The sequence below is a fragment of the Homalodisca vitripennis genome, chromosome 5 (genome assembly GCF_021130785.1).
Source record: "Homalodisca vitripennis isolate AUS2020 chromosome 5, UT_GWSS_2.1, whole genome shotgun sequence".
In the NCBI taxonomy this organism is placed as follows: domain Eukaryota; kingdom Metazoa; phylum Arthropoda; class Insecta; order Hemiptera; family Cicadellidae; genus Homalodisca; species Homalodisca vitripennis.
In genome coordinates, this window is record NC_060211.1 from 111,678,711 (window position 1) to 111,701,245 (window position 22,535).

A 22,535-nucleotide genomic window follows, 5' to 3' on the forward strand; every position below is an offset into this window, starting at 1 on the left:
AACATAAATAACTCACAAAATTCTTCAGCAAAATAATCTTTAACAGGTTTTAACATCACTGGGTCTCCTTACTTCAAACTTAACTAAGACACATTCTACCAGCACCGTCTTGCAGTACCTTCAATCAGTTCTCTCTCCCTTCAATATCGAATTCTTCTGTCAGTTTCTTCAACATGTTGTCCCTGAATCTTCTTTTAAGCCTCCTTCTTTCCGTTCTTTTTTATGTACAATTTTGAGCAGTCTAAATGTGCTCTACACTCTTTGAATGTCCTGACCTATTCAGCCTCTTTTTCACAATCCTTTCTTCAATATTCTTTGATTGTCCTTCTATTCTCTTAAAATAAATCATTAATCATTCTTTTTCAGCTGTTTGGTCTGATCTCATCGATGTTGCTGTTCTGCACGGTTCGACACAAGCGCACATCCCACACCTACAAGTCGTACGACACCACATCCTGACTACTGGACAGGGATTCCAAGCGATCCCCTAGTGACAAGAATCCTCAATTTAAAGACACTAATTGGTGCTAAATATTCGGTTTGAGATGAACTTGGTTGTTTGACTTGGAAAACCAATTAACTTGTATTCAAACCTTGATTCTAAGAGCTTTAAAACAGCTTATACAGGTGATTGCTTTAATTAAACAAAGAGTACACCACTACAATAAGACAAATGTAAAATATTTTGTACAAATAATCCACAATGGTTGCAGTCCTCTAGTTATTTAGTGCAGTAAGATACGGTCAGAAATAGAACCGTAATGTACATATTATAAACTTCTATTTATGATTCTTTAAAAACCTAGTCAGTTAGTTTTATATAATTATTTAAAAATGATAAATTCAAATTAATTTAATGGTATTATGGAACAATATATTCACACACATTCTTAGAGTTATATCATTGTTTCAGTGTACGCTTTAATAAATAAATTTATGGTACAGAAAATAGTGTATTATAAGAATTACAAATTTAAAATAACATATAACGGGAATATTTGTAATGGGAAGTACTAAACTTGTTCTCGTAACAGGTTAACTTAATGCATTTAAAATAATATGTTTGCATACAAAAATGAGCTAACAACTTATAGAGGAAAATAGCCAACACAAGGTACATCTTAATACTATCCTAAAATTACTAGACTGTGCTTATAATTTTGTATATGTAGCACCTTTAAATTTGCTTCTTTGTCATTTCCTTCACCTATATTATTAGGTTTTCTTTAAAATACAGTATAAAAATGGAAACAATATGTAAAAAAACAAACTGTGTGTTTAAAATTAGTTGTATAAAAATATGTATATTACAAATTGTCATAACATCAGGTAGTAAATAAGAAATTAAAATAAATGTATTTATTAATAAATACATGCAATATAAAATAAAATAAATGCATGTTTTATTTTAATTAAAATCACAGATTTATGTCAAAATATTCAGAGTTCATAGCAACATGGTATTGCTATAATTCAGCATGTTGGAGATGATTCACTTGGAAGGGTACTATACTGGCATTTAGATATATTGGGCTGTTTCAGTTTCTATTGGTACTACCAGAGAAGTGCTAATATTAACTTTTAGTATTAACGTCTTAACACTATCGTTAAAATGTTATATGACTTATTTTATGCTTATATTAAAATTTTTTTGACATATCTATGCTGCCCTTCTAATAAGTTGGAAAGTTTTCTGTAGTTGTCTGCTCAAGATATTATATAAAGGACAAAAAATATATACATTTTTAAATAGATAATTTCAAACACTTATAACGAGTATGATAACCTACTTTTTTATTACAAAAATAATTAAATTAATTGAATTATATATTATAGCATGCTATACAAGAAACATAACTAATAATGTTGCTTGTTGTTGTGTGTAACAAATTTTTGTCTCATTTGGGAGGCAGCTGGTATGCCAAGACAACACATATAAAAATAAATTAAAACAAATGAAAAATGTACACTAAGATTTTCTAAAAATATAAAAATGAAAAACAAATGTACTATATTTGAGTAATACAGAAAGAATATTAGTTTTCAGCATCTTTGCATAAAAATGGTTGAATAGATTTTAGATTAGTTACTCCTGGTTTTTTGAAATGTACTATGTGGTCATTAGATGTACATTCCAATACCACTTTATACAGGTATATTTCCATACTTGATTGTTATTGTTTTAACCATTTATTCATTAAAATAAATATTATAATATAAAAACAATGTTTACAAATGAGTGAGAAATTATTTCACCCTCACACAATCCTTTTATGTGTATTTTTTGTTTTGCCAATATGTTCATATTTGCAGACTTAATAATGTTATGGAAAAGGTAAATACAACCAAAATTTAAATCCCATTTTCAAATTTGATTTGACAAATTATATGTTTACTATCATCAAATACAAACCTTTGTGACAATGAATAAATACAATACAAAATGTACTAAAAAGATAAAGTACGAGTACTATTATAATACATTTGTTTAAGTCTGTAATTATATTTGTTTATTTTAGAGTAATAAAATGTTTGTTTGTAGACTTTAAAACAATTTGTTAAACACTGGAATACATCTGAGTCATCCCTAGTGTTTAATAATAATGAATTATATTTAAATAAATTTAAATAGCAAATAATGTTTTTGAAAAAAAAAAATCAAAGGGCACAATAATGTTGAACTTTCACAAAGTAGTTTTAGCAAATATAATACATCATTTGCCTTATTTGGTGAGCTAAATTGAAGCAATTACTACTCTTTTGATTTTATTTATATTTAAAGTACACTAGTACTACTTCTGTAAGCCAACGATTCTTCCTCCAATGTTATCCAGGATCTCTGTCAGTTTACGGGAACCTTGGCTCAGTGCTTGCTCTGGTACCTGGAAAACAACGGAAGACATAGAAGTTCTATAAACACTATTCTGTTTATTGTAGCTAAGCATTATGTTCAGTAATCTAGATCTAAGAATATAAGCTGAAAATCCTATTCCAGATGCCCTCCAATTTCGATTTTGATAAGTAAGTATTTGAAAATCTAAGCCACTTTATCAGTGCTAACAATTAGGGAGACCTAGGAATTCTAAATGGATGGCAAGTAGGTAGAGTTTGAGTGACAGTGTTTGAAGTGGCAGACAAGTGGTTGCAGATTTTATATATGTATCGTTTAGAGCTGGACATAAGACAACATGATCCACTGTCATCAATTTTGTTTTATCATTATGTATACATGGTTTTGATCTCTTGCTTGTGTCGATGGTCATCTATTACTGCTGAGTCTGAGTGCAATCTTGAAATAACTCAAACAAGTGGTGGGGCTGGTAACATCAGTACTGGAGTTTGTCTTATCTCTTGTCCTTAAATACAAGGCTAAACAAGGTCAAGAAAGTCACACTACCAATGTTTTCCATAAGAAAAAATAATTTATTTACCACATGCCTGTTTCTTGAGAATGGTTTGATATTGTCAAGGATTTCAAAATCAACTTGATAGAAGGATTTGGAGAAGGTAAGAGGAGCATGGCCGTTTTTGACTTAGGTTGCGTTATGGGCAGATATGTAAGTTCCCCTCCCCTACAAACACAAAGGGAAACCGATTTGGTTTTTTTTTCAAAGTCAACATACATACATTTGATTGTTTGGTCTGTGTGGCCTTCTCAAAAAATGCCTCCAATTTCGGAAAAGATCATCGTGTATTATCAGACTTGGACAGATGGTAAGGTAAAGCATTCAGAATCAGAGCTCGTAGATTGTGAATACAACCCTTTTAAAAATTTCACCATTAGTTAGCACTGCACAACAGAATATAAATTTAGTGAAATTCTGTGAGTGGTTTATGACATCTTAATAAGTAACAGAGTTGTGTCCTATGTAGCTGAAGATTTTGTTAGAATGAAATGCAAAGAAATATGCAAAATATGGTGATAAAAAATAAATAGGACTAATATTAGACCAAACATTGAGGAAGGATGGAGCTATTCTGTAATCAACTGCATAGTTAGTGCTCCAGTACTGCTAAATTTATGATGACCACTGATGTTAAGGGCAGGAATACTGTATTATCTCTTGTCCATGCATGATCACTTTGTGAGGAATCTGATCAGCTCAGGGCATGGAAGTGTTAGTTAATAAGTTTAAGTTAAAGTTTAAAAATCCAGTGACTATAGTTTCATTGAAATAATCATAACCATGAACTTCAGTATAAGGCAGTCAACAAGACTGGGAGGGGCTATTCAGTCAGGTTCAACCGTTTTAAGGACTTTTCCATCAGGTTTTCTGTCATATTAAATTTAATTATTACGTTGATTAAAATGTTAACAAATATTTCTTTGAACAGACTTCTCTTGATGATTTTAAATGTTGAGAATTATAAAACCCCTGTCTAATTACTAAAATATAAACAGATATGTTAGAATGATGTAAACTGATTTAACAATAAAGCTGTTGGAAAAATGATGTGGGAATTTACTATTAAAAATCTAATGGTTTCTTTGAAATTGGACAAACAGAAATGTATTAATCAGTGAGATAACATCTAGAGGTATGATTTCTGTTAAAAATGACATTATTTCTTGCCAGGTTTGACACTTATCACTTTAACACATCATTCAAGGTGCTACTATCTCTGATTGGAGACCTTCGGACATTGTTGCAATACACGCTTAGTTTGACTACAGTATTTAAGCTGGGATGTCAACCTTTTTGTAACGTGTTGTTAGTAACTTGATATTATTATGTTAGAGTCAGGAGCTAAGTAGCTTTATTTTCTGTTTATTTAGTGTTTCATTATACTGTATATGCTCTGTGTGGTTTGCAATGGTGGGGCCAAGTACAGTTTTAGATAACAGAATTACAAGGCCCTTTGTTTGCCAGTAACTTATATTATAACCAAGCGATCTGTTCGGAGTGTGCACTTGCCTACTTTGACACGTAGCACGCCTCCTAGAAAAGTTCAGAGCATGGTAGAAGTTATGTTGCAAATAGTGTAAATGAAAATTAGATGACGATGTAACTTAGTAAAATTAAACTTTTAGACTAATAAAAACTTTTTGTGATTGTTTCCAATCGATATCTGCTGCCATGTGCTGCTATCTTCAGTCAGAGTCACAACCTATGACATCACATTTCTGAGGAATTCAGTGTCTGAAGTTTTTTTTATTGCTGTTCCTAGAATAACCTCATGATGTTTATAAGCATTGGCAACAGAATTCTTGGAACCCTGTGCAATTAAGAAATCCGGGTACTTAGATTTAGGCATCCAATCTACTTACCTTGTTAATTCACTTCCCTTCAACACAACAAAACCCACATATTGGCTACATATTAACATTGTTTGTATGTATATATATATATATATATATATATATATATATATATATATATATATATATATATATATATCATTTCAATAAACATTGAATCACAAAAAGTACTTGCTCCGCCGGGACTCGAACCCGGATCTCTTACTTGCCGGGTGAATGTGCTACCATTACACCACAGAGCCCTTACTTTTCGCGATTCAATTATTTTGTATTTGGCCGTTTCTTTCACATATGTGTTTCAATAACCAAACTAACATATGATCGGAAGACCAAATACCTGTCAAATGACTTTTATTTACTTTCATTAAATTTTTATAAAAGTGGCAATAGCCTAATTTAATTTCAATAAACATTGAATCACAAAAAGTACTTGCTCCGCCGGGACTCGAACCCGTATGTGTGTGTGTGTGAATAAATATTAGTAAACAAACAGAAAAAAAATTGGAGACATACTAATTACATTTCACGTTACTCATTTTAACATCAAGTATCATGAAAATACAATTTGTCTTGTCCTCTTCCTTGCAAAGTCATCATCATATTTAAAACTCCTTGCTAAATCAGATTACATTGCCATAATACTGAGATCATTCATCTTTTCTTGGTTCAATAGACAATAGACAAGTTTCTTTATTGATATATTCTTAAAGAATAGTAATAGAGTCACATATTATTTCAAAAAGTTAGCTTATGATGAAACAAAGTCAAGGTTTTTGTAGTCTCCATTCTCCATTGCAGGCGTTCAGGAACTCATCCAGTGTATAAAAAGGTTCATTTACTAGGAGGTTATGCAGTCTTCCTTGTAGGGCATTCCTCTTCAATCCTTTCATTGTATCTGGTAGAGCATTCCACAATTTCCGGCAGATGTAGGATGGTTTTTCTTCAAAGATTGGTGCGATGTGGGGGCAAAACGTAGTTAGTTGCATGACGAGTATTGTACGAGTGGAAGTCTTTCCCTGTTTGAAGACTCAGACTATGAGCATGTAGAATAACTTCTTGAATGTACAGAGCAGTGATAGTCTTTATGCCAAGGGCTTGGAAGGCTTGCCTGCAGCTTTGTTGAGGTTCAAGGTCAGCGAGGATTCTGATGGCTTTTTTCTGTAGGATGAGCACCCTGTTGAGGTTCCCAGCAGAGGACCCACCCCATACAGCGATCCCATACCATCATGTGCGTTTCTACTAGTGAATAGTAATCTGTTTTTGCTGTTTCTAAATTTCCAGTCCATTTTATGCGCCGCACAGCATATATACCTGTGCTGATATTTTTGCACATGGCATCCACATGCTCTGTCCAGTTTAGACTTCCACCCAGGATGACTCCTAGAAATTTAACGTGGTTTTCAATTTCTATGTCAGGTATTTTTGGAATGTAGTCTTTTCTTTTACTACAATTAATCTGTATTGTTTTTGATGGGTTTACAGTCAAGCCATTTTTTCTGCAGTATGTCAGTGGTTTGCGCAGGGAGTTGCAGGCAGTTGTATGCACTCCTTCTGCTGTAGCATCACTGATTAGGAGTGTTGTGTCGCCAGCATACATAACACAGGTGGTGTTGTGGTCTTGGATGTATGCTGGGAAGTCATTGACAAATAAAACAAAGATGACTGGACCTAGAACTGATCCTTGTGGCACTCCGCGTGTGACTGGTTGTGGGTTTGATTGAAAGGTGTTTTTAAGGCTATGTGTAGTGCTCTGTACTTCAACTACCTGTGTTCGCCCTGAGAGATAACTCATAAACCAACTGTTAGCTATACCAGTAATGCCTAGAGATTTAAGTTTTTTTGATATGAGATCATGTCCTAGACAGTCAAATGCTTTGCTGTAGTCAAGAAGCAGAGCAGAGATGTATTGTTCTCTATCTATTTGGTCAATGATGTATTCAATTAGGTTGATGATGTGGTTGATTTACCTTTCAGAAATCCATGTTGACAACTAGTGACTATGTTTAACTGCTCCAGGTGGGTCATAAGTCTATTGAGAACTACTTTTTCAATTATTTTATAAAAGGTTGAAACAAGTGAAATAGGACGGTAATTTTTTATTTCAGTCGTTGATCCTTTTTTATGTTTTGGATACACTTTTGATTGCTTTAATGCAGCAGGAAACTTACCAAGGCTGAAAGATGCGTTTATTATGCTGATCAAAGGTGGTATTAGCTCTTCAGCACAATGCTTTACAATTTTTGATGAGTATTCATCCATTGCACTTGACGGTTTAGATTTAAGGGAATTGATGACCGCTCTTACTTCTCTGTCACTTGTCGGGCTTAAGTTGAAAACAGTTTGGCAGTTGTCTGTTATGGACTGGTTGTTTGCATTGTTGTCATGACTTCCTACTGTGTGGTTGCTGAGTTTCAGTGTTGCTTCAGCAACTTGAGTGAAGAAAGTGTTGAAATGTTCTGCAACTTCAATTGGATTATCCACCACTTTGTCATTGATTACAATACGGCTTTGAGGTAGGAGTTCTCACTGTCCTTTTCTTTCATTGTTAATAACAGTCCATAGGGCTTTGGTTTTGTTGGTGGCTGACTCAATGAAATTTGAGTTTGCATTTTGTCTTAGGGCTCTAAGTTTATTGTCATATTTTTTCTTCCTTTCCACCATAACTACTTTATCTTGGATATTTCCTGACATTTCGTATCTATACAGTGATTTAAAAAAAGTATCTTCGAGGTGTTTTGACTCATTGTCATAGCACAAACTTTTATTTTTTGATTTCCTTTTACTTTTCTTCATGGGGCAAGCGATTTCAAGTGATAATTTCAAGGTTCCTAGAAATATATTGTAGGCTGTATCAGCGTCAGGATCATTATGGATGTTGTCCCAGTTTTTGTTCAGTAGAAGGGATTTTAGATTGTCTAAATTGGTTTGACTAAAATGCCTTTTAAAGGAAGTCTGTGGCAGAGTGTTTATTTCATATCTATTTATCTGGCATATCTGAGCAGTATGATCAGAAAGTCCTGTTTGTATAATGGCTGTGTCAACATTGTACTCAGGTATGTTGGTGCGTATGCAATCAATCGAAGAAGCTGTGTCGTGAGTAATGCGGGTGGCAAGTAGGGGCAATCTTTTGATGTTATGGGTGGACAGTTCAGTTTCCAAGATAGTGTTATCTATGGTTTTTTTCATCCTGTCTATATTAAGAGTTGATTAATATATTCATCCTGTCAATGTTGATTAATTAGCACTTTTTATTCTTTACATCAAACTGCAACTTTCCTCTCCTTGACTTACAGATACAGGGATGAAACAGAACAATCTGATTGCTATAGAAATGTTTGGGAACAAACTATCCAGTAGAGTCTTCCTTAGAGCCTTCAGAAGATGTAAGGGTTGAAGAGATTTGTCTCCTAAGTTGGTCTTATGGATCGAGTTCAAGTGTTTCATTTCATTGAAAATTTCAATGTCTATGTCTTCTTTGTATGTCTGGTACAAACTCAAACATTGCTTTCCAATTACATCGTTTTTTTCCTCAGTATAAGTTCAAAGACAATGAAAGAGGTTACTAATTTTTTCTGGAAAATTGTAATCTTTGAGTAAGACCCCATAAGACTGAGTCAAGAAGCTAATAGTTAACACTGATTCTGAAATTTCCCTTTTCATGATTACTGGATGTTACGATACACATCATGTTGATGAAACATCTCTGGTTTCGTCACGGTAAATTTTCTTTTCTTCAGTCTTTTCTCTTAGAAATCCATTTCACATTCTAAACTTTCATCTATGTTTGTTGCCACTAGCTTAGCCTCAGTGTAGAGATTACTCCATTTGTGTCACAGAACTTTTAGTTCCTTCATTAGGTCACTGATGTTCTTTGGCTCTATGTCAAGTGTTGCTGATTGGGCTTGTAACACTTTATTTTTGTTATCAATTTCAACAAGCACTTGTTGACATCATGATGCACTCAAATATTTTAGGTATTTCATTAGCCCTTTTAAAACCTGTCTTGCACACTTAAATTAAGCTCCTTACAGTCATTCCTTAATTATCATGTTCAATTTTATTACGGATAATTTATTGTGTTTTATCTACAAAAATCTTTTGAATTAATATTTTCAAGAAAAAGGTTGTAACGGTTTTGATTGATTGTTCATTATTTATGATCATTAACACATTTATATAAACACAATATTGTGGTCTACAATATGACAAACAAGGGGCATCCAGAGTGGGCCATAGGGGCCATGGATTCCTTTGAGATTTTGTTGAAGAACTTTTTATGAGAAAAAGAAAGTTAATCATTCTTGTAATGTAACCTTAAAAATAAATTTATCAACTTTTTTTAACTAGATTTTGAGTATGGGTAAGTTTTGTTAAATGTATTCTTTGCTGTATGGAAATGCTATATTGCCTGTAACAGTAATGATGATGGTAAACTAAAATTCTGGTGGCTCTCTCCTAAAATGAAGACTGCCTTTAATGGCAACTCAGTGCATAGACGTCCCCAAAATCAAAAAACTATGGTGGGAGGTCAAGCCATGGTCATTTAGGTTGTAATAGATTTCTCTACCAGTCGCTAGAATGTTCTTGATATTCCTCAAGTTTTACACAATTTCAGTATGGTAAACAACTTAGTATTTCCTACCACTCTATCTAACTTATTTCATATAATCACTTTATAACCATTTAATTTTTTTAAGTGGGATCTGCCTCTGTGCTTCTTGCTTGGTATATCCATGCAACAGGTATGTCTGATAGTATATTCCTGGCTGCTTGTCTAGTAAAATATCTAAATGTTTGATGAGTTCATTTCATGGAATGTGTGTTTCAAAAAGATTCAAACTTGATGTCATACTAAAATACCATAAAAACCTGACCTTCCAGAACTTTCTGGTAATGTATGCAACATCTGTTATCTAAAGAGAGAAAGTTTGACCCATTCATTTCTTACTTACATGGTAACAACACAGTAAACATTTCAAGACCTTTAACTATTATCTTTCAACCGCTAAATTTATGAGGACACAGGATAAGAAAACATCCAGAAAGTCACTGGAGTGTCATGTTGTGTAGTATTTATTGGGTTTATATGGGTTATAATACTAGTATACTGACAGTTTAACTCATATCAATGAGTACTTACAGTTCAATTTATGGTGCAATAGAAAAGTACTGGTGTGTTGTGTTTTTGGGTATTTGTTGAGTTTATCAATTTCAATCCGTGGTTGTTAATATTTTGTAAACACTAAATTCAAAAGAATTAAAAAAATAAAAAGAGGTATTATTGTTTCATAAAAACTTTCCCTGATGACAGCAAATTGATACTCACCATGTGGCACATGACATACATTACCTGAATCTACCAACAAATAAAAATAATAATTGTTAGTTTACTAGTGTTTGTTGTCATCATATTAATTAAGTTAGATTTAATTTTATGCTCAAAAGAGGCTTACTCTATGACTAAGTAGTCTCTGATCGCCTCTGGTCACCGATTATTCACTATTTCTGGACCAAACTATCTTCTGCTCTTGCTAATCTATTGGCATCTAGGATTGCCTACCATGTATGGCTAAATCTATTCTATTTAAGACTCCAGGTACAAAAGCCATACAATTTATAATACAAGATTTAAACTTCGTCATAAAAATTGGTAGTCTACCTATTCTCAACATTTATTTGATTGAAGCTTACCAAATTATATTTTTTACCTTATTAGTACTTTTCAAGATGTTATGATAATTGAACTACCATTATGTGTACTTTGTAGTACTAAATTTATTAAAATAAATAAATTTAAGATTTTTATTTATGAAATGTCAAATTTATGACAGTTAAAAATGTATTTACAATGTGGTATGTATCAGCAAACGAACTTACAAAAAATTAAACTGATTACAACTTAACTCCCAATGACAATCAATGGCTTGAAAATATTTATATTCCTCCTGGGCCTCCATCTCTCCAGCTTCTAAAGTGTTCAAGAATTATTGTGGGTTACAATTTACTCCACAGAAAGTCTTTAGTAATTTTAGTTAAAATCTGGTAACAAACATCGGGGTTAGGCTAGTTATGCAGCAAATATTTTTCACATTTGAGCCCTATCTTGTTGGCTCAAATAACATTCATAATTTATCTGGGTCACATTTGCTCCGTAAAACGTTCATACCAATTTTGTTCAAAATCCATTAATCAATAAGATGTCATACTTGGCTGAATTAAACATGGTTTTGAGAGTTGAGACAGTACATAAGTTATGTAAAGGTCATATTTTTGTATAAACATAACATTAGATATACAGTATATGAAATATATTCCAAAAAATCTAGACAGAAAAGGAAGCTTGATACAAATTTCAATATATAGGTGGGACTCACAAAAATGGTGGGATCCAGAGCTGCAATTCAAGGACATTATAAAAACTGAAGACAGGTTTTATGAAACAATGAAGTGTTGAGAAAGAACTTGCTTATAACAATGTTCTTGGAATGTGGTGGATTTCTGCATTTGGAGTTGTGATCTTTCATCAAAATTACTATAAAGAATCATTATTAAACTTATGTGTGACATCCAGTATTAGGGTAAATGAATTCAAGCGACGATGAGGCAGCCAACAAAATGCAAGAAATCACAACTGTAATGTTTGTTTTATTCTTTGAATCTACTCTCTCCAACTTTCATAGAAACTAAAAATAAACACACTGAATAATAATCTCTTACTAAAATATTCACAAGCTTTTGTAAAACATTTAAAAAAAGGAAGATCCTCAGAAGTATACACTCAGGTAAATGTTACTCACTGCTTTGATACTCAAGGAAGCTATTATAGTCATAGCTAAAAAACCGTCAAAAACCAACAGTGTTTTTCGATATGTGAGAGCTAATGCTGGGTTTTGTAGATTATTGATTTAGCCAATGTTGAAGAAAGAACCATGTTATACTCATAGGAGTTGCTAATGAAAATCTTAGTTATAATTTGAGTGTTATATAGAGTTCCATTGAGGACAAACTTGTAAATTTGAGCTGAAGTAAAACTATTCATAACTACTATATTTGAACCCCATGATTTTATAACTTATAACTATAAAACAATAATTGACTTAGTTCATTATTATTTGTTGCCTTTGAATAACTATATTAAAGAAGTAGTGGCATGAAATGACAATATAATATGTACTTAATAATTTTAAATAAACTAAAAAGGTACGAATTCACATTACTCAAAGTGCAGCATCCAAAATCTGATGCTTTCACAGACTTGACTCCTGGTATCTGCAGTCATCTTCATATGAAGAGATCCAAAAAAAGACAGGGACGAAGTAGCTCAAAAAGAATTTTTTAATCGTTTTTACATACGTAAGAGGTATTCAAAATACAAAAATAGTGTAATCTAGGTGAAGAGGTATTCTTATTCTCTCACAGGTGCAGACTACTTTATTATATAGTTCCAAATTCGAACTGTAATTCATTTATACTTATTTAATCTTAGTATTTACACCTTTAAACATCAAGGTAGTTTAAAATTTAATAACGATTGTCTTAAACATGATACTAGAAAAAGCAAGTGATGCTATAATAGTATATTACCACCTAAGTAAGACCTTAAATAGCCACGTTTTTTGTCTCTAAACATATTTAATGTGTTGAAACATATATTTTACAGTTAATTTGTACTCTAATAACTCAATTTAAAAGCAAGTTTCATTCTTACCTTATGTGGTAATTAAGATATTGTGTGACCTGGCTGTGTGCTGTAGTTTCTAGGATTTTCAATAATTTATAATGTTTTATAGATGAAACTGCGTATTTTTGTGTCATTACTCAATGATTTTAAAAAAAATTTTCTTCATACCTTGGTAGTAGCACAAAAACAAAAATGTAGTAAACAAATTAAACTTACTATAAATTCATTGATACAAAATATGAACAGTTTTAAATTAACATCATATGTAAAATTACATTAAATTAAAGGAAAGTTAATAATATCTTACCCTAAACGCTGAGTTGACCAAATTAGAAATTCCCTCCACTCCTTTGACTACTTTTCTTCCCAAGGGATTTTCTCCTGTGTTGCCATACTTCTCCTCCTCTGTGATGGTGTCTACAATAGGTTTTGGCTGAACAGACAATATTTAAGTGATTACAAACATGTATTTATTAAGTTATTAGTTGTGTTTATTGGCAGTTAGGATTAATGCTGTTACTTCATCACTATCAGAGTAAATTTTTATATCAGGTGTGAAGTAAATTGTCACAACTAGACAGCCTAGAGGTTCCCAAAAGATTTTTATGAAACATTATGATAATTTTTGTTTTAATCATCAAATTTCAATCTAAATACAATTATATTTGATTTGTTTTTATTCAGTAAAGAAAAGGTTGCGACTAGACATCTAAATTATTCTTTTAAGTATGTTTAGCTATCAATGTAAGAGCTTCAGCCAGTACTAATGGACCTAAGTAGTCTCTAGTAGAGGAAGAATTTGTAGGAGTCATATTGCTGCCCACTATGCTTAAAGGACTATAAACTTTTTAGAAGTTGTTGCAGTCCAATGTTTTAGTGGAGTCAATATAAAGAACAAGCAGCTACCTGCAGCTTCTCATGCCATTACATAGTATGAACTCTTCTGATTATATTTTATTATTCTAGTTCTGAATATATCCTAGGCCAATGTTGAGCCTGGCTTGTTGCTACAATCAAGAAATTATGTCAAATAGTGTATACTTTTTATGGCCATTTTAATTTACTCCAGTCTTAGTATTTTTTTCCACATTGTTGGTTTTGCCTTGTTTTTATTATCAAGAAAATATATATACATGAAAGACTACTTCTGTGCAAAAAACAACTGACAGATTTTATAACAGTCATTAAATTTATAGTAAAAGTTAAACAGTAACTTTGTCGTTGATATCTGCATTATAGTGCTAACCAAAAACTCTTATTGTACATTAAATAATTTCAGTTAGACCTTTATTACAACATTATAATATATATAACTTGATATATTTATTTCACAAAATCAATGGCTGTTAAATATTCGGTAGAATATAAAAGATAAAACCAGCTACAATAACAAAAATGAAAAAATTGCATATTATATATATATATATATATATATATATATATAATATATATATATATATATTTGAAACCATGCAAAGAAAAAAATATTAAAATATTAACTAGTACTAATTTTCAAATTTTAACTCAAAACAGCAATATGAATTTAAATTAGATGAGTTCTAATAACTTAAAAAAATACTTTCTTACATTTAATGCTTTTATTAATCCTCGTTGAACAAAGTTGAAACCAAAGCCTTCTTTAGCCTCAACAACAATATCTAGTGGAGACTTCCGAGGCATCTCTGCCACCTCCGATGGCAATCCAATCACACAGCTGATCAGGAGGTTTGTCATTGAAGCCAACACAAGATAACGATACATCCTTCTAGAACAACAAAAACCATTCCATCTATCAATCATGTAATTTTAACCTAAAAATAGAATATAAAAATATTTGTATATGTGAAAACACTGGATTTCATGGTTGGAAATAATTTAAGAGCATAATTTATAAGTTTGAAAAGGGCAGGGCGTTTTATTTGTTAAACAACTATCAGTTAGATATATTTCTATTTACAATTTGGTTACAAAGTGTTACAGTTACAAGAATTTGATGATAAAACCCTGCTCCTTTAACGTCAGTATTGAATATGTTATAACTAGTACAAGACTAGTATACAGTAATAATACTTTGGCTGTCGAGCAACTTTAGTATTAGGAGTTATGCCACACACCATTAGCTATGGACTATGTAATACTCAGCAATTGAACTTTGAATGCTGTTTGGAGTAGAGCAACTTTAGTATTAGGAGTTATGCCACACACCATTAGCTATGACTATGTAATACTCAGCAATTGAACTTTTGAATGCTGTTTGGGAGTAGAGCAACTTTAGTATTAGGAGTTATGCCACACACCATTAGCTATGACTATGTAATACTCAGCAATTGAACTTTGAGTGGTGTTTGGAGTAGAGCAACTTTAGTATTAGGAGTTATGCCACACACCATTAGCTATGAATATGCAATACTCAGCAACTGAACTTTGAATGGTGTTTGGAGTAGAGTAATTGTCACTACCATAGTTATTGGCATCTTTGTTTAGCAGATATTATTGCAGAAAGGGAATGCTAGTGAAGTAAATGTTAATTTTCTTAGTCACTACATGAGTTACCAAGTCTGGACTTTATTTGGTTACAAGAAACAGAAGACTTAAGTGAGTAATATTGAAATTTTATATAACAAACAATAACAAATATATGTTTGTAGATTTTTGTTTATCTATAAAGAATTTGTGTGTGTGTGAGTGCAAATTAATTCCCTATGAAAAGTTAAAATGAAAAATGAAAAAAATAAAAAACCAAATATTGGTATTAGCTTATGAATGTTTAGTGTACTGAAACGCTCGTTTCTTGGACTACTTGACGAAAGTTTAGCCTGATCAACTAAACAAAGTTATATTTGCGTAGTGGCGCGCCAACGCAAAACTCGTCAATCATCAAGGAAAAAACTGAGTGTGTCCGCCCCGACCTTGACCAGTTAGATAACTTGGTAGTTGTTATCTGTTACAATGAAGTAGGCTATCAATGACGAAAGTTGAAGTTCAAGGTTCGTCCACCTAGCGCTGGGTGTGATGAGTCACGAACACACCGTTGAGCTTAAGAGTTCCTGGTCTGTTTAGCGAAGTGCAGAGTTAAAGACAGGTGACCGACCCTCTTCAGCTCCGTGGGAGGATTTCCGTGATGTTCTATATTTTGAAGAGGGTTCTGGTTTTCGTTCCAGACTGTACGTCACGCAGACTGCAACGCGTCTGGACATTGAGTGGCACAGACTGTACGCGGGGTCTACTGTGAGATTCGCTTACTGTGAGGAGTACGCGCACCTCACTTCCTTACGTCACGATTAGACTGGTTGTGGAGTCACGGGCCTGAGAAGTGACTGCGACACGATAAGTCAAACTTTTTAAATTCTTGTATGGCCATACTCAAATATTGAACTTGTGTACACGTTATTTGAAAGCAGCTGTGGACTTAGTGGACGGTTGCGGGACTCGCTCGCCAGTGAGTTATTGCCAACTAGGGATTGCCTTCGTATTTTAGTTTAGTTTTTGCCTTAACTTTTATGAGTAAAATTGGTACCTATATTTATCTGTGTATGGTCTATGTTTAAATTGTAAGTCTAGCATGGTGGCCACCTGCGTCTTAATTGTCATGCCTCTCATTTATAAAATATTTTACCAAGAATTGGATGGTTTTTAACTGAAACTTTAGTATTTACACAATTGTTCTGTGTTTATTGTATAACAACTAAGTGAAGTTTGGCACATCATGAACATACCTGTTAAATATATTACTTGTCGAGAGCTAGTTTAATTATTTTACTATTTCGGGTGAAATTGTGGACCTTAGATTCACATTACTTAGTTTATATAAAAATAAAAATCGGCTCTTAAAATCACGTTTTAATTTATATCACAACCTTAATGGGATTAATAAATTCAAGTTATTGATAATTGGAACTTGGTTGTCACTGAAGTTAACCTTTTCTTATGATTATCTAAATAGTATAACTATAGTTGGTGCATGCCGATAGTATTAAAGTACTGAGAATAGGTAACAATTACTCAGAAACTGTGGTATAGGAACTGCCAGATACTTAGAAGAGCATTTTCTTTATTTATTATAAAAACCAAGCCTAGGCATAATTTAATTCTAATTGAGAAAGCTATAGGTTTTTCAATTTTGTTCAGGTCCATAAGTTAAGTGATTTTGTTGTTGAGGTTTGCATGCGCGAATGGTTACTTGCTTAAACTAAGTCTGCCTTACCAGTGAGAGCTATACCAACTACGGGAGGGGACAGGTCCCCGTATTGTCCCTAAACGAAAGTAACCCGCCACGGGTTGGCACCCTGATAAAAACTTACATTCAGCCTACACTTGGTATTGGTAATAACCATAACACTGCCTGCTGACTTTACTACTTCAATCCCGCCTATGCAAACGATTGGGACCGGGACGTTACAGTACTACTTCAGACAAAAGTAGTGTATGAATATCTTCAAACTATTTAATATTAGTTTAATTGTTAAGTACTTGTTATTGCATCTGGTAAACCAATAGTTTAACTGGTTCTTTCAATTCACATTACACAACTTTAGAGACCAAGATGGGATTTTTTGCTCCTTAAAATACCAGTGGGGCGTAGCCCGGAAGGATTTACGAAATAAAAATAGGCTTATGTTCATCCTATAGATCATAAGCGTGTCCTTGTAAACTTTCGGTACAATCGGTAGAATAGTTTATAGCCTACGTGAAAGCAAAACAAACAAACAAAGGCACATTCGCTCGCAATTATAATATTATTTAGCTGTTGCCCGTGGCTAAGCACGCGTTAAAAGAAATTCTAAGTCCGTAGTCCACTTTGTCAAAGCACTTTGCTTTAATATGATGGTCCTCTAAGATGTATTTAATACGTAAGTAGGCATACGATCAGGTTCATAGAATTTAATTGTTTATGGTTAGATGATCAGAGGTTTAGAAACACTTATATCAAGTTTGACGTGTATAGGAGCATTTCTGGTTCAAACGAAATATATTTCCAATATCACAACTGAGTTTGCCTCGTTGCCCTCATCAAGAATGTATATACAAAGGTCTCAAAAAACAATTTAGCTTAAAAACGCTTATTTCTAGCTGTCCTGATTTACTTCCGGTCTAATATATTTTTAGCGCCATAGATGAGTTTGTCTCATTGTATCGACGAAGGAAATGGTGTATTTACCTATTTAGGAATGAGAAACCTACTTCAATCAAAACGTGTCTAGTTACGGGCGTTTCAACTCACTAATATTCTAATGTATTTACAGTGATACAGTTGAGTTAGCCTTATTTACCCAATAAACAAAATGTATTATATAATAAATGTAAACATCCATATATATATATAAAATATATGGTTTTTTGGCCAAAAACCTAAAAGCGTCAACTTTAGGTCGTTTAAATTAAAGGTATAATATACTTCTTCTGTTATAAAAGGCTGTACTTATGACTTTTGCCACGTTGAAGAAAATATACATACATCTTAGAACTAATGACAAGAGTTTAGTTTCAGTTAAATTTCGATTATAAAACATCCTAATTTGATATTATATAAACTATATGAAGTGCCTTTGTTTTTCTTTCACGCGTAAACTATTCAACTGACTGTACTGAACTTTTACGAGTGGATATTCTTATGGTCCCTGGGATGAATATGTTATTCGTGAAGCCAAAGTAACAGCTTTTATAAAAAGTTAATGTGATTCTCATTGGAATTAATAAATCAGTATTGGCCTTCTGTACAGTTGTTAAATGTTAGCGTGATTCATTCAGAGATATTAACATTTATATACAGTACCTTACGTTTTAGACATTGCTTTGTCAGTTACTCTCTCAAGCTAAGTTTAGGCTAATGAACGGTTCATCCAGGCTCATCATCATTTTTTAACAAGCCCTAATGTTATAATGACCCATGACAGCTACGTCATGGCAAGGATAAGTAACATGCTGTTGTCATTTTAGTCTTCGTTGTACCTCGACAATGTGAGACTGTGTGTGTGTTGTGTGTGTGTGTGTGTGTGTGTGTGTGTGTGTGTTTTACAGTAAATCTTATAAATTGTCCTATTAATGTGATAAAAAAATCAATAAGAAGTATTCCATTTTCATTATATTTGTTTATTTTTACAATGTCAAAGCGAAAGTTTTCAACTTCGTATTAATGTGTCCATGGCTATTTTATTTACACTTGGGGTTACTTTGAGTTATTGGTTCAAGAAAGGTATATATCTACATTTTAATGTTGTAACACCTGATTAATGCACCATTTATAGATTTATATTCATAAGGATAGTTTGTTATTTCCTTTGAAAATTATTAACAACTGCATGTTTAATTTTACACTAAAAGAATACACTACACAATTAATTATTTACAATCCATCTACATAATAGAAAAACATTTATTATTATTTTTCGAAACATTAATTTTATTAGTAAGAAGTAAAGGGTTTGTAATCATATATAATTATTCATCGAATCTAACAAAATTTAAAAAAGTTTACTTAAATTATACATTTTCAATAAAAAAAGGTTATTTAATTGTTCAAAAATTAATTTGACTATTGTATTTAGATGTAGTAAATTTAAATTGTTTGTCATTTTGAAATCAAACAATCCTAAAATGCTGCATTGCATTTGGCGGAACGGTATTATATGCAGTATTTCAAATTATAAACTAAAAGTTTAACTTAGTTTTGCAGAAAAAAAGTAAAACCAACGGTTCTGTGTTCGTAATTGATGTTCGTAAAGCTCTATAATTTACTGGTAAATTAGATGAAAAAGGCAATTGAATGCTTTAAAAAATGCATAAACACCATGTCGTTGGTAAGGTGTATTATATACTCTGTGTATGAATTTTAATTGGGCTAGACTAATCTAAAATTATTATTTTAAAACCAGATACATTAATGTGTTAATATAATAGTAATGAGTTAATGCATTTTGTATTTATAAGTACTCATGGTTGCTATTTATGATTACTCTACTGCTTATGTAATATCAACTCAATATAACTAAACTGCTGTAAAACATACTGACAAATCACATGTTTACTATTCCATTATAACTATTCAACAATGTAAACTATGTGAATTCTCCAATAAATAAAACAAATAGTTTATGAAATAATGAATAATATTAAGCAAACAACGAAGAAAAGCACGTGTTGATGTTAACAACAATTAAGACAACAATGAAGATCACTAATCAAATAATAGGATGAATTGTAAAAATTAAAATTAAATAGTAGCATGCAGTGGTTTAGAATAAATTAATGTACTGTAGTAATTGTCTAATTTTGAAAATATCACATAATCATTTTATTGTTTACAGTAATAAATTTAGTTTGTAGGAAACGTCAACACAAAACTACAGCATTTTGTAACCTAAGGTATTGTGTGTATTATTTAAACAGATACCGTGTAAAAAGGATAGTTTAAATTTTCTCAAATTAATTATAAATATCTGATGATTATTGATGGACCAGTTAAATCAATATTATAATAGTACCAGACACCCAATTTTTATAAAACTCGTAGTATATTTCAAGATAAGAAATCATTTGTGTATCTACTTGTGTGGAGGTACTCACGTAGACGATGACAAGTCCGGCAGACCACTCTCCCTACTCCCGCTGCGAGAAAGTAAGAAAGTGACCAGAGGTTCTCGTACCTACCGCAATCCTCATTAGTTGCTCAATACAACCGGACAGCTAGGGTGACGTCAACGGCTAGGGATCTGAGTGAGGACTGACGTTGAGAATCAGTTTAGGATACGGAGGTTTATTTTCGTTTTACACGGTATAATTTTGTTGTTCAACAAATGCCGACAAATAAAACATGGCGGCAGTACGTCACTCAACGCGTAGTAGGCTTCTCTGAGTTGGTATTATTAATATTAAGTCTCCGGTGCTGTTCATTATTAATATTCTGCGGCCAGACAGACAGACAACTAAACAGAACAGATTTTCTTTATTTCCCTCCCGGCAGATAAAAGAAATTATGACAGCCTGCTGTGTGATAGGCTTCCATGACGCTCAGCCAAATTCTATGGATGGACATGCAACATCATAGACCTCAATCTTGTTCATGTATAATTGAAGTTTCATGCAAAATTTAAAGTCTACTGTATACAAATTTATTTATTCTGCGATTTCTTCGTTGGCACGATGGTTGCTGCCTATAAGACTAATCTAAAAATATTCGCTAACGCTCAGCCAAACCACATGGTGTGGCATACACTCTCATCGAAATAACTGTTGCATAAATAGAAATGAAGCTTCATGCGCAACATTTCAAGTCTATAGGTAAGTTCTTTCTCGAGATATCGTGCCGAAAGAGAGCCAAACAGAAATTAAATTTGTGCAGCCCCTCGAGTGATAGGCTTCGCTAACGATCGGCCAAAAATTCGTCATGCCTTTGTGTTTTATCAGCACTGTATTTAGTACTTTTCTATGAGATTGTTTAAGTGATGAGTCTCGCCGAAAGGTGGTAGTAGACGACAACGAGTATCGATTTGAGCGTGGAAAGCTCAAGAATTAAATCCAACATCTTTCATTGAATATTCTACAGACTGCCCATCTTCACTATTATGTCACCAGTGGTACATATCAAAACGATTAAATGGACAAGCATGTTTAAATAGGAGACTTTACTAACTTTTCAGTGACCATAAAAATATAAACTTATAATTTTGAAAGTTATCCACAATATTAGTATGACGGCCAACTTCTAATTTGTTACAAAACACATATTTTGTCGCAATTTCCAATAAAAATAATAATATATAAAAAAGTTTATTCTTGACCATTTTCTTTTTTGACCGTTTTAAAAATAACACATTTTTCCAAGTATCATGTATTGTTTGCCATATAGTCTATTATTAGTTTTTGTAGGCTAGTTTTGTAGCATTAATGTAGTTGCATAAGATAACTTCACAGTTTTAATTCTAGAAGTCAGGAAAAACTTTTTTTACAGAAAACGGTTTTTTATTACATGGCAAATAATTCATTAATAAACGGCATGACATTTGAGCAGATAGAATACAGATACGGTTCTCTTTATAGCACGAATATACTTTTAGTTACAGAATTCACCACAAGATAGCATCACAAACACTTCGGAAGCAACTGAGTGCTAAATCCGAGTGATTTCCCTACCAATGAATACTAAATCGGATTTTTCAAGACGGAGGGTGTTTAGTTGAACAAAAGATTGTAAAATTATTGTGGAATAGCATTTAACGGGAAAAGTACAATATATAATTGAAGAATTTAACAAAGTACAATTTAACTTAATATTTTCATTACATATCTGTATAAGAATTTATGATTAGAATTCAGACTAATTTCATGGGTAGAGTATGTCAATTTCTAATAAAATATATCTGTTTCATTTAACCGATCTATTAAATAACGATAAAGATACAATAATGGCAAGAAGATTTTTAATCATTGGTAACATTAAAAGCTGAATTTGAATAAATTAATTATACAATTATTAATTAATTCAATCTAATTAACTAATTAGATTGAATTAATCAATGAGTAGCCTAAAATGTTCTTGGCGCATACAATATCTCAGAATATTCCCATACTGATAGTTAGTTTTAACGCATGTACATT

General features: G+C 32.3%; 2 protein-coding genes across 2 annotated transcripts in view; one reads left to right on the forward strand and one right to left on the reverse strand.

The window, feature by feature from the left end:
• LOC124362706 (tetraspanin-9-like) overlaps positions 1-2,236 on the forward strand; it is a 64,680-nt gene extending 62,444 nt beyond the window's left edge. Inside the window, exon 7 of the mRNA XM_046817424.1 lies at positions 367-2,236. Coding sequence (XP_046673380.1) covers positions 367-459 — 93 coding nt within the window. The 3' untranslated portion in view covers positions 460-2,236. The remainder of the gene's footprint in view (positions 1-366) is intronic.
• Positions 891-20,545, reverse strand: LOC124362707. Its single transcript, XM_046817425.1, has 4 exons — positions 20,505-20,545; positions 14,529-14,706; positions 13,249-13,374; positions 891-2,882 (listed from the first exon to the last, which is right to left on the reverse strand). Exons 2-4 carry the CDS (start codon positions 14,700-14,702, stop codon positions 2,793-2,795), a joined length of 390 nt encoding a protein of 129 aa, XP_046673381.1. The 5' UTR covers positions 14,703-14,706; positions 20,505-20,545; the 3' UTR covers positions 891-2,792.
• Positions 20,546-22,535: the final 1,990 nt, after the last annotated feature.